Source organism: Coenobita brevimanus, chromosome 49 (assembly GCF_032717465.1).
Source record: "Coenobita brevimanus isolate Jiangsu-jjx chromosome 49, ASM3271746v2, whole genome shotgun sequence".
Classification (NCBI taxonomy): domain Eukaryota; kingdom Metazoa; phylum Arthropoda; class Malacostraca; order Decapoda; family Coenobitidae; genus Coenobita; species Coenobita brevimanus.
Window position 1 is genome coordinate 7,042,849 of NC_137002.1, and position 12,469 is coordinate 7,055,317.

Sequence of the window (12,469 nt, forward strand, 5' to 3'; positions counted from 1 at the left end):
ATTATTCACATCCCTTAGATACAAAACTAGACCTGAATAGCATAAAAGTAAATATTAACTTAGTCTATCTATCTATCTACAGCCAGATGGCCCAGTCTTGGATGGGGTGGTGGTGTATTGTAAAGTGGATGAAGCTGTATGTTCTACTATGTACTGTACATGTTTTACACAACGTACCATATGCAAAAATATATCACTGTGGATGAGTCAGTAGAAACCTAAGCTGATATGAATGCCAGTCTTGGTTCTACTGCATGAAGGCTAACTGAAGTTCACTGCAGGCAACCCATCAGGAAACTCTGAGATCCATCTGGAAGAAATGGATAGAAGCATTACATTAACAGCATATAGCACTAGAATGTACACTGAAAGCCTAATTATAGTTACTCTATATGACTTTTCAAGAATACCGAGATACTGCAAATCCGACCTTTTTTACGTTAAGTATCTGGAATTCCACTAAAATGGAGAATATTGCTTCATTCACTTTACATTCTGCATAAATGGTGTTTTTCATGCTGCATGATTTTCTGTTCTCTTCAACAATTAGAATAAGGACATCTGAAGGAAAAGTTAAATTATTTTTCTTTTATAACTGCAATAATCCAAGTTACTTTCAAGCAACCAACCAGCTCTGATGTATTCAACACATATTCAATACATGGCCCTAACATGGGAAGCCAACTGATTATATGAATTTGGAAAGCACAGATAAGCACTTCCCAACAAAGACACTGTAAACATGCATATATGGTGAAATAATGCAGAGGATGACAAAAGATTAAGTGAAGAACTGTATGAAGGACGGTAAGCCTAACGGGTCTATTATCAAGCCTTTTACAGTATTTGTTGTGCTAGTTTCTAACTTTCTTTTTTGAAGATGCAGAATAAGGGAAAGAGGGCAAGGAAAGTGCACAGATGAGGAAGAACAAAAATGTATGCTTTACCCAAGCTTGATGAGGTGGCTGGCCCTTTCAGCAATCATAATGGTGGCAGCATTAGTGTTAGCAGACACCACCAGGGGCATGACTGAGGCATCCACCACCCTCAGGCCAGATACACCACGCACCCTGACAAAACACAACAACGAAAACAAGTCCCTGTAAAGCATAAGCAACTGTGCACTATAAACCCTCTGGCTGTAAACAAACTGCTTTCTTATTTATTTTGGCTAACATCAGACAGTTTTACTAAGCACAAGTGAAATGTACACCACCATATGTGCTAAAAACTCTAATCATTATCAAAACCTTAACTGTGAATAATTACCTTGTCATATTCTTCAGTCTTACATGGGATGAGTTTATGGTACTCTCTTGACACACTCACAAAGAACTATAAATCATATCTGCACAAAACACTATAAAGCACCATATTTACATCCTCCTAACCCCTGAAGTACATACACTATTTTAATCCTGCTATTCTCAGATGGTTTTACTCAGCAGCATTTTCTCTGAGCCTCCTTTTCTATCCCTCCTCTCTCAACTCACCTCAGCAAATGATCCACTACACCATATGGGTCTGTGTGTGGTGCCATCTTGCATGTTCCAGCAGGGTGGTATGTGGTCGCTGCCAGGTGGCGCACGACACATTCCCAGTACCTGTCTGATTCTACCTCCTCTGCCTCACACCCTGGCACAACCTACAAAGTATTAATGAAGAAATGATGTATCTATATCAATCACTCAATTTATATATCTACAGGGGAAAAGAAAAAAATTAATGAGGGTAACTGATCACTCACCAGGGATGTAACATGTGACCATTGAACCCCAACCACCCCTTGTATTTAAATCATCAGTCAAATAAAACAAAATTTCAGACTCTGCCTCATACACTCTAACACCATCCACAGAATAATAAAGCAACAAATAAATAAATAATAAATACAAAAACCGAGTAAAAATAATAATCCTGACCTTTTTTCCACTTTGTGGCTGGGGTGAGACAGCATCAAGAACCAATAAAAGATAGAGTACAAATGAAAAGGCAAAAAAAAAGGACAGAAGAAACATGGACAAACTACAACAGCATGTCCAATAAAATAAGCCACATTATCACTAAGTACAAATGAAAAGAAAAAAAAAAGTACAGAAGAAACACTGAAAAAGTAAAACAGCATGTCCACTAAAATAAGTCACATTATCACTCACTGAAAGCCTAAACTGCAAGGAAACAATCAGTGGAGTAGAATGTAGCATCAGAAAGTCAGCACTGACAGAAAAAAGGTTAATCAAAGTATAAGGAGTATTAATTAGGGTGACATACATATGCATACCTTGTCATGAAACTTGGCCCCAAAGCCTTCCCTCATGGACTGTGATCCTCCCACTTTCAGGGCAAACTTTATACCTAGAAGAGGGAGAGAGATTTATGCTTCCTGACTGCATAAGGGTCAGGACTATCTGTATTTATGCAAGGTTCCATTCTGAATAACTTACAACAGTAAAGTTACATTCAGCTCCTAACTTTACTGATAACAGGGACAAGAATGAAGCTTTTTTTGTTTATAATGAATACTAAAAACAAAGACTACTTACAAGAACTGCCTGTGCATGTTGCTAAATAGATAAATATATACTGTATATGTATGAAAACATAAAAAAAGAGGGATCTGGACTTCATGGAGCCCCCCATCCCCTTTCAATCTGCCAGAGTCAACCGACCTTTAATGAGAGTAGTGACATCATGAGGGTGACTGAGGTAGTTAGGGTCAATGAGAGGGTCATCATGGGGGTCAGGAGAGCGGAGCCTGATTGTGCCTCGACTCTTGGCTCGGGTCAACATGGGAGAGATGCTGAAGCCTTCCTTGCCTCGGATGTCCCAGAAATAGTCGTAGAAGAACTGGCAGAGGTTATATATTAATTTTATTTCACATGATATTAAGATTATACATTACTGATACAACAAGCTATGGACACTATGGATATCTCACGTTAATTTAGGATAAATACTGAGGTATGTTAGGAAGATCACAAGCTACTAAGGTCACAGAGGATGCAGGCTGAAGAGGCCACACTGCACAGAGGTATTCCAGGCATACCTGGCAATACTGTACGGTAATTAAAGCAGAGACCAAGGAATGTAAAGTATGTATGAATATCATTTAGCTTCTTACTCTCAAAGCAGCCAGATCTCTGAGATAATTAACAGAACACCTACGAAGAAAACTGAATTTTAGTATTTGTGGATCCCCCCCCTCTCCCCAATTTTTCTGTTATAGTTAAACATATTAGAGTATGGTACCTGGCTACACATATACAGTATTTACAGTGGGCAAAACACAAACAGAAAAATAATGAAAGCAAGCATAGTAAATAATGAAAAGGACAGTTAACTAATAATGAAAATAAGAATACAAAATCAAGAAAATAGTAAATAAAACAAGAACAGCACAATGAAAGCAAAACTAGTAAATAATGAAAAGAACAGTACCATAAATAATGAAATGAATAGTAAATAACAAAAACAAGATTGGTAAATAATGAAGACTTCCTTTATGTTTTAATGTTTCTAACCTTCCTGTCATAGCCCAGTAAATCAGGCATAGCAAAGCCATCATCATATAATGCTGTGCCTGCCATGAAGAGGAACTGCAGCTGTGGCCAGTAGGGATCACCTTCATCGGACTCTATCCATGCATGGGCTTCAATGGGAAAGGGAGTGGAAAGTGGACCTGTGAGGGGAAAAAAGGGACTGCTGGGCCTCAAGGAACACACCGACTATTGAACACATAGCCTAGCTCGATATAAAAATTCATCCCCTAATCATTCTTATTTTATAATCTCATCCCCTCTTTATTTTTCATTCTCTCTCTCACCTCGTCTCGTATAGATATAATCCGATATGGCCCTAGGAGAGGTGAGGGTGGACCAGGTAAGAGAGTGGCCCGGTGAAGTGGTCCATGTGAGGCCGAATATTGAGGCGTGGTCCTGCAGGTTGCCTCCTACTCCTGGTAGGTCACTGATTACTGGGATCTGGATGGATGGGCACATGGGTGGAAGCAGTGACAAAAGCTGGTAAAAAACACATAACATACATCCCCCCAAAAAAAAGATCCAATGCTTTCATAAACCATCATTAAATCAAATCATATAAATTCAAAACCATGCCCCAATGTTCGGCTACCAGTAACTGTTATTCCAGCAGCCACTGTTCTGGTGTTCTTTCTTATTTATAAAACTCTCTCTCCAAATAATCAGTGGAGTACAAAACAAGTTTATTAACAGCTTCCTAACCCTATTTCCAACTAGCATCTGCATTGGGTGGGAAGGATCTAGATTAGGAACAGGAAAGCAAGAAAATGAGACTCATTACATGAAAAAGAAACATGAAAAACAAAAACAGAAGAGAGAAAACTGCTGAAAGAACAAAGGTAATGAAAAACAGAGCTGGAAGAGAGCTAATAAATAAATAAATCCAAACTCACACCATGTGCTTTAAGATGATCAGCTGGTCCCACTCCTGACAGCATGAGCAGGTGTGGGGATGAAACAGCACCTGCACTAATCACCACTTCCCTCTTGGCTATGGCAATACGATGCTGGGAGAAGAATAAAGGTGAGCTTCACACAGACTTTTTACAAATCCATGTCTTGCAGTTTAAGTTACATATATGAAATTTATCCCTTATACCAATATCAATATATGGGGAAAAAAAAAAAAAAAAAAAAAAAAAGTCTAACATCATGTAACTTGTCTCTCTCTACTTTTTCAAGGTTGTAACCCATTTCAAGAGTTATGTTACCAACCTTACCCTTATGGTTGAATCTTACACCCACAGTTCTATTGTTTTGGTCAAAGATGATCTGTGGAAACAAAAGATCAATTAATTTTTCCTTCTTCAACACAGGCAGTATAAGCTAACATAAAAGCTGCTGATAAATTTTGCAACAGCAAGTCTTCAAGGTATTTGGGATAGAGAACCTATACTATCTGCTGGAGAATAAGCTGCCTATCAAAGATGATAAATTGAAGATGACAAAAAAGAACTAACGTTTGGGTAAAGAATTGTTACATTTCATGTCATACTGATGAAACACTGATATTGTTTCAAAAGTAAGAAAAAGATGAAATAAAAATACTCGTATATAACTAAAAACTACCCTGCACATACTAAGGTCTCTGTGAAACAAATTACGAAATATCATTATAAGTATCCATCCATGAGTAACCACAATAAAATGTATCATTCCAGCAATATTTACAACAGGTTTACCATGTATTCTTTTACATTACACTGACATATTTGCATAACTGATAAGACCTATTCTGGAATACCAGCACAATATTTTTAATTCACTCTGACCTGTGTGACATGGGCATAGGTGATGATATGGAGGTTTGAGCGTTGGGAGGCAGGTTTAAGGTAGGCTTCAGCGGTGGAGCAACGTCGACCATCCCTAATAGTCATTTCTGGTACACTGAAACCTGAGGGAAAAATTGTATTCATGTACATCAATCACAGTACTATCTAGAGATGCCCAGTGATCTAGACATAGGAAGTGGCAGTGTTGGCAGCCACAGCACATTTTTCAAGAATCACATTGTTTATCTTAGCCACTTAACACTACACACACTTTTTAGAAGTTCCATTCCAACTGTTCTTACTCGTGACATTTCACATTCATGCAATACCAATCTCACACACTTATGTCAATATGGAAACTAACACACCATGCAATTTTTCTTGCAGTTTCCACACAGTCCTCTACATCCTATCAAGGCTTCTTCCCACATCATTTCATTTCATATACATTTACCTCTCTTTCCTATTACTGCACTGAGATACCCACCACTTCCACCAATCCAAGTGTCTCTCCATTCACCAGCACATCACAAGCAAGTCACATTTTTCAACAAAACTAATGAATATAAGAATTGGATATACAGTCTCTCTACATTAATACTGGCCAAACTCACCTATCATCTCTGGCCCATTAGCATCAATTACAGCGTACCCCAGTTCCTTCCCTGCCCTGAGGAAGCCATGCAGTAGGGGCGTATACCATGGCTTGTCCTCCACGCTCACTGGGCCTCCTACACCATGGTATTCCGCTGGGCAAGATGGAGGAGGGGAATTACTAAAGGGAGTACCGTGTATCTGCAGATGCAGAGTTAGCTAGTGTTTAGGAAGTCCTCATTGAAAGCCGTTTTGTGTGAGCTGTTAATGTGAGGCATGACAGGGGTATGGTAGCTTGTGGTGTTGTAGGGAGCTGCTAGTGTCTTCTACTTCACCATGACTTTTATACCCTTAAAAAAAGTAAATAACTAAAAAGATACTTATACACATTGCTGTTGTAGTATGCAAAACTGTTAAGTCCTGCTATGCACAACACAGTATTCAAATACAAAAAAAGCACAATTACAGAAATATGAAAGGAATAACCTTTTTCTCTCACCCACCTACCTGTAGCCCCATGTCTGGTCCCCCGATAGTCCTCAGCTCTCCTGAAGAAGGGTAGTACTGAGGCAAAGTCCCAGCCAGGATTTCCAAGGGCAGCCCAATTATCGAAGTCCCTCCTATTACCCCTCACGTACATCATGTAATTGATGGTTGAACTCCCACCAATCACACGCCCACGGTTGAAAGGCGTAGTCTACGTAAGAGGGGTGTTTTTGAGATTTTCACTATTGCACTGATTAAGTTAGGTTCAATTAGGTCAGGGTAGGATAAGGCAAGTTGGAGGTTAAATTTGGCTGGGTTTAACAAGGTTAGAGTGAGGTGAGTTGGAGTGGGGTGTGTGGGGTACGGTGGGTTACGACAGGGTAGGAAAAGACAGGATGAGAGTTTACGTAAGGTTGGGCTCGGTTGGTCTAATTAGGGATGGCTGTCTTTCTCCCATCAGTTTTGTCATTTCACAAACTAAAGTAAACAATTACCCCCCCTCCTCTCTCTCTTTCTCACCTGGTCCTTAAAGGCCCTAAGCCCATGTTTCTGTGGCAAAGTTCTGAAGCTCCAGTCCGCTTCTCCATCCAACAGAGTACCAAAGAGTCCTGGTACGTGACTCTCTGGCGGTGGCTCTCCCCCTGACTCTAGCAGCAGGATCCGCCAACCTTCCACCTCTGACAGTCTTGACGCTACTGTTGCCCCTGCTGAGCCTGCACCAACTGTTGAGAGGAAAATGGTATTATAACCATTATGATGTTTTAGGTGGGGGCGCTCACCATCCACTCACTCGATGTAGGGCTAATTTGGGTGTCTGCCCTTTCCTCTCGTCCTACCTTCCTCTTCTGCCTTGCTTTCCTTCATTCTCTCCTCTTTCTTCTGCCTATGGGTGACTTTACACTCCCTCTTCTGTCTTTCTTTCCTCCATTATATCCTCTTCCTTCTGCCTATGGGTGACTCTATACTGAGCGGCAATCCAAATGGTTTCCTGTACACCAGGAAACCATTTACTATGCTAGATGGCAACCATATAACCAAATTACGGTGCCTGGTGATTAGTGGGCAATTAAGGTGTTCCAATTGGATTGAGCATGTGAAGACTTATATCTAAGGGGTGGCTGGAGTTTACTGCTCACTTAATGCCACTCCGGGATGAGTGAGGCTGGTCACTCTCATCTTAAATGTCAGGACCAACTTGCCTCACCCTGGGCTCCTCATGGGGTGACATAGGACTGGATGATGGATGGACGGTGTTTTCCAACTATCAGACCACCATCAACACTATTACCATTATTACTGCACCAACCTGACAAAATAATGGCATCACCATCATCAACCTACCTTCCCACAGATATATCAATGGCTTCAATGCTATCATCCTATTCATCATCCTCATCACCACTATCATCATAATCTTCCTAAGCCTCATCATCATGGCATTTTATCCCATATAAAGATGGAGTGAGGTAAACTGTACTATCATCATTATTGTATCTGTCATCACAGTTGCATCACTACACTTACAACATTTTGATTAACACACCCATCACTATTATGCAAATTATACTCACACATACCCCCAAAACTATTACTTTTGTTATGCCCAATTCATTTCTCATCTCACTTCTCCCAGTCCCCTCTGAGTAGTATTCTTGTTGGTTCTGCCAACCTCCTGACACCTATCCTTTACTGATTATTTTGCACACACACACACACACACACACACACACAACTATAGCTCTCGATATAAAACTGGTACATAAACTGCATATAAGAGAATATCCCACTGTAATGGGAACAATAAGTAATGAATAAGTACTATGAAATCTACACCAAAGAGAACACAGCTTTAATCCCCACACCATCACATTCACCATCTTACCCACAATGAAGTCGTAGTAGGTAGTGAGGAGGTGTGAACTGTCATAGGTGTGGTCTCCTAATTCCTTGACCACCATGAGTAGCACCAGACGAAGGAGGGGCACTGGTTGAAGCCAGGAGGGAAGGATGGACATCGTGAGAGGGAGGTAAGGAGAGGGAGACTGTGAGTGGGAGAGGAAGAGTAAGGTAGGGTAAAGGTGAGGGAAAGGTTAAGACTGAAGTGGAATGGATGAGAGTACGATAAAGATGACAGGGTGTGGGAGAGGGAGAAGGGCTTCTGACTGTCCCTATGTAGCTTACAGTCATCTACTTAGGTCTGTCATGGTACTGAAGGAGGTAGTGATGGTTCTCTAGCAATAACCCAAGTAGTCACAGCATCATCTGAAAATAAAAAGTAAATTGCAACTTGTAAAAAAAATAATGTAAATAAAGGTAAACGGTTGCTTACACACACACACACACACACACACACACAAATAAAACTTAGGTATTTTATGCTCTCACGATAGAAAAATTTAATCAGTGCAACAGAAGTGATCCCAAGGCAGTAAGAAAGTCAACACCTTCAACCTGACATGTATTCTTTATTTTATTCTTGCTTCTCCAGACGATTTCATTCATCTGAGCAATACGCGTCTCTGATAATACTGTTACCACTAACCCTCTCACTGTCAGGATAGTTCAAATTGTTCTCTTTCAGTTAGCCATATAATACTTCATTCAGGTGTCATAGCTTGAGTTTAAAAAGCATATCCTGAAGCCATCCGTCACACACACACACACACATTAACACCTTTACTTGCAAGTACACAATAACACACAATCAAATACATTACAAATTTGACAATAACTTTCTACATAAATAAACACAGTATATTTTATTCTCTCTCTCTTGCATAATAAACTAGGCTAACCACAAATTACGTAGCAGAATGGTTGGGAGAAACTGCACGGAGAAAGACAAGTGTATCGACAAACGTGATGCGTGCAAGTCTGATAAAAAACGGAGAGAGAGAGAGAGAGAGAGAGAGAGAGAAACGCGTTACCTCACACTCCCGGTAAAAGTATATAGAAAAAGGAAAGAAAAAAAAACGCCAAAGAAAAAAATTACACAAAAAACTTGCCCACCATTCAACCTTTCTTTTCGGCACGAGAGCTGGAAATAGCGGGCGTTGCGTAATAGCAGAGTATTGGTAAAATTTGAAACTAATATGAACTGAGAATAAATTTAAGCTTTATGTCATCGTGTCAGGCGTCGTTAAATTTGATGAGATTCTGTTTTTTTTTTTTGTGTGTGTGTATTAGGCAGTCACTTCCTCCTTGGCGCCTCTCTCAGTACACATACGAGTTTCAAACGTTACACAGTATCTCTTCCACACACACACACACACTCCCTCTCTCTAACAGCATTAGAGAGAGAACAGTGAACCTGAAAAGCGAAAGTAAAGCGAGGGCCGACCATATCCATCAAAAAATGAGGGCTGAGAAGAGTTGGTATTTTTCACTAGTTACTTGTATCTATTTTTTTCATTCATTTACTGGTTACTTCACTATTTAATTATAATACGTTGGCTTTCATTCCTTCACTTGTTTTAATTTGCTTGCTCTCATTCACTCTCTCCCTTCCTTTCTCGAATCATTTACTTTCCCTCTTTTTCATTCCCTAATATGTTTTCTTTCTCAGTCACATCCCCCCCCCTCTCTCTCTCTCTCTCTCTCACACACACACACACACACACAGCCGAAAAAGGAAAGACACGCATCTCGACCGGGGAAAGTTGTGACCATATCCTAAAAAAAAAGGGGGGGGGGTCCTTAACAGAGATCCTGGATAATTTCTGCTTCTTTTTTTCATGTTATTTTTCTTTATTTCACTGATTCTCCGCACATTACTCAGTTCTCTCATGGTCGGAAGGGCTTCATTACTTTATTCGTTACCACCAAGCGACTTTATTCAACCTAGAGAGCAGTGTTCATCCTTCAATATTGGCAGAAAATATAGTACAGTACAAGTATTTTAATGACCGACAACAAGGTTTGATTCAGCAAGGGACGAATAAACAGAGGTGTTAAAGGGTGACCATATCCTACTCCACCTCTATCTCACACACACACACACACACACACACGGGAAACTATCACTGAATAGCGCTGGCCTAAGTATATATATATATATATATATATATATATATATATATATATATATATATATATAAAAGTTTCACGGCACGATGTATATAACACAAAGCTTAATTCTGTCTAAACGTAATTTATCAGTCATTTTCACCACTTGGCTGAGTGATTTTTTTTTTTTTGAGTTGCATATAATCGCTTATTTCGCAGCGATTAAAAGTTTATCTGAGACGAAAGTTCCGACCAATGTGTGTGTGTGTGTGTGTGTGTGTGTCATTTTTTCCAGTGGGTTATGTTCATGAGTTACAATAATAAATGAACAATAATAACAGGCAGAGATCCATTAACTAGGGGAGGGGGGGGAGGAAAAAAAAAAAAAAAAACAGCAAAATCTCACTAACCAGAAGATGAAAACTAGTAACCTGAATGAACAGAGTAGCAATAAAGCAGAAGGAAAAACCACATGCATCAGAATAACTCACTACGCAAGAGGCTAAAATCAGGAGCACCAGCCACAGTACACCCTCCCACCAAAACGTCTGGCACCACACTAACACCGCCTCGCCCTCCAGAGTCGAGCCCTCGCCTATGAATGTAACGCCAACTGATCCACACCTTCCCGCAAAACACTATTTCTGCGCCTTTCCCTTTCTCCACCATCATCCACAACACACACGGCAGAGTGCTAGTAAAAATTATGAGAGAGAGAGAGAGAGAGAGAGAGAGAGAGAGATCCCTTCCCAGAAACACACATTACCATCTTCACCTTCACAGTCTCCAAAATAAACTATCAGACAAATATTAGGCAAATTACCCTCTTAAATCTATCAATCTAATAAGTAAATAATAATTAAACAAATAATTAAAAGTGTGTCATCGGAGTGAACTGACTGATAAGAACTGGACCTGACACTAAATCCTTCCTGAAAACGTAACTTTCTCTCGCCGCAGCTTAAATGCCTCTGAGTCAGAACCTCCATCTTTCAGTGCCACTATCACTAGATAGAGAAGGAAAGGGAGCGGAGGAGGAATGCGTTTGTATATGGGTGCGTTGCGTGACATGGGGAGGGGGACACCCACAAAGGGGCGTACGCAGTAAGGGGAACCAACAGGGGTGTGTGCAGAGTAGACAGAACCAGCAGGGGTGTATGCAGAGTAGAGAGAACCAGCAGGGGTCTATGCAGAGTAAAGGGAACCAGCAGGTGAATGTAGGTGTAAAGGGAACCAGCAGGGGTGTATGCAGAGTAGAGAGAACCAGCAGGGGTGGATGCAGACTAAAGAGAACCAGCAGGGGTGTATGCAGAGTAAAGGGAACCTGCAGGTGAATGTCGGTGCAAAGGAAACCAGCAGGGGTCTAAGTACAGTAAAGGAATGGGTATTAAAAACTTTGAGTGTTTCAGGTGTAGAAAGTAAATCCTAATTAGATCTAACTTGAAACAGCACACAACAGTGAGTTACATGGAAAGCTGTGCACAAAGTAGACCTAGAGCAACGTATGCTTCCACATGCAGGAGAAAAGTACTTCAAGTGTGAGGTATGTGCAAAAAGGTTCTCAAATGCAGCCACATCAAAACAGCAAATCCTCCACATGGAAGTCAAGTTTCGGTGTCTGCAGTGTATTAAACAGAGTACACACACACACACACACACACACACACACACAATGCAGCCTGATAATTCATACCTGTACCGAAATTCACACAGGATGAAAACAGTTTAAATGTGAAGCGCATGATAAAATGTTCTTGTTAAAAGGTCAACTGAAAAACCACATCAAAATCAAACAAAGAAAATCCCAAAAATATTAAATGCAATATGGAAATCAGTACAATGGATTTTAGTAAAGCTTGGAAATATGCAGTTCCAAATTAATTTTTCCTCTAGCTATGACTCTAATGTTTGGTATCATATATACGGATGTATCATCCCTGGGGTCTCCAATGCAAACTAATTTTTTTCAGCTGGCTAGTCTTGTGTAATTTTTCTACAATCTGACAATTTTAATCCGGTGTGGTGAGACCTTCATAGTATTACTACCTTCAGTAAGATCATATCCTTTTATTA

At 40.1% G+C, this 12,469-nt stretch overlaps 1 protein-coding gene across 1 annotated transcript; it reads right to left on the reverse strand.

Moving 5' to 3' along the window:
• Window positions 1-261: 261 nt before the first annotated feature.
• On the reverse strand, window positions 262-8,406 carry LOC145399495 (glucose dehydrogenase [FAD, quinone]-like). Its single transcript, XM_080272100.1, has 14 exons — window positions 8,274-8,406; window positions 6,911-7,113; window positions 6,413-6,602; window positions 5,926-6,060; window positions 5,312-5,433; window positions 4,755-4,811; window positions 4,433-4,546; window positions 3,824-3,980; window positions 3,522-3,679; window positions 2,670-2,847; window positions 2,282-2,355; window positions 1,494-1,645; window positions 948-1,070; window positions 262-310 (listed from the first exon to the last, which is right to left on the reverse strand). Exons 1-14 carry the CDS (start codon window positions 8,404-8,406, stop codon window positions 262-264), a joined length of 1,845 nt encoding a protein of 614 aa, XP_080128226.1.
• Window positions 8,407-12,469: the final 4,063 nt, after the last annotated feature.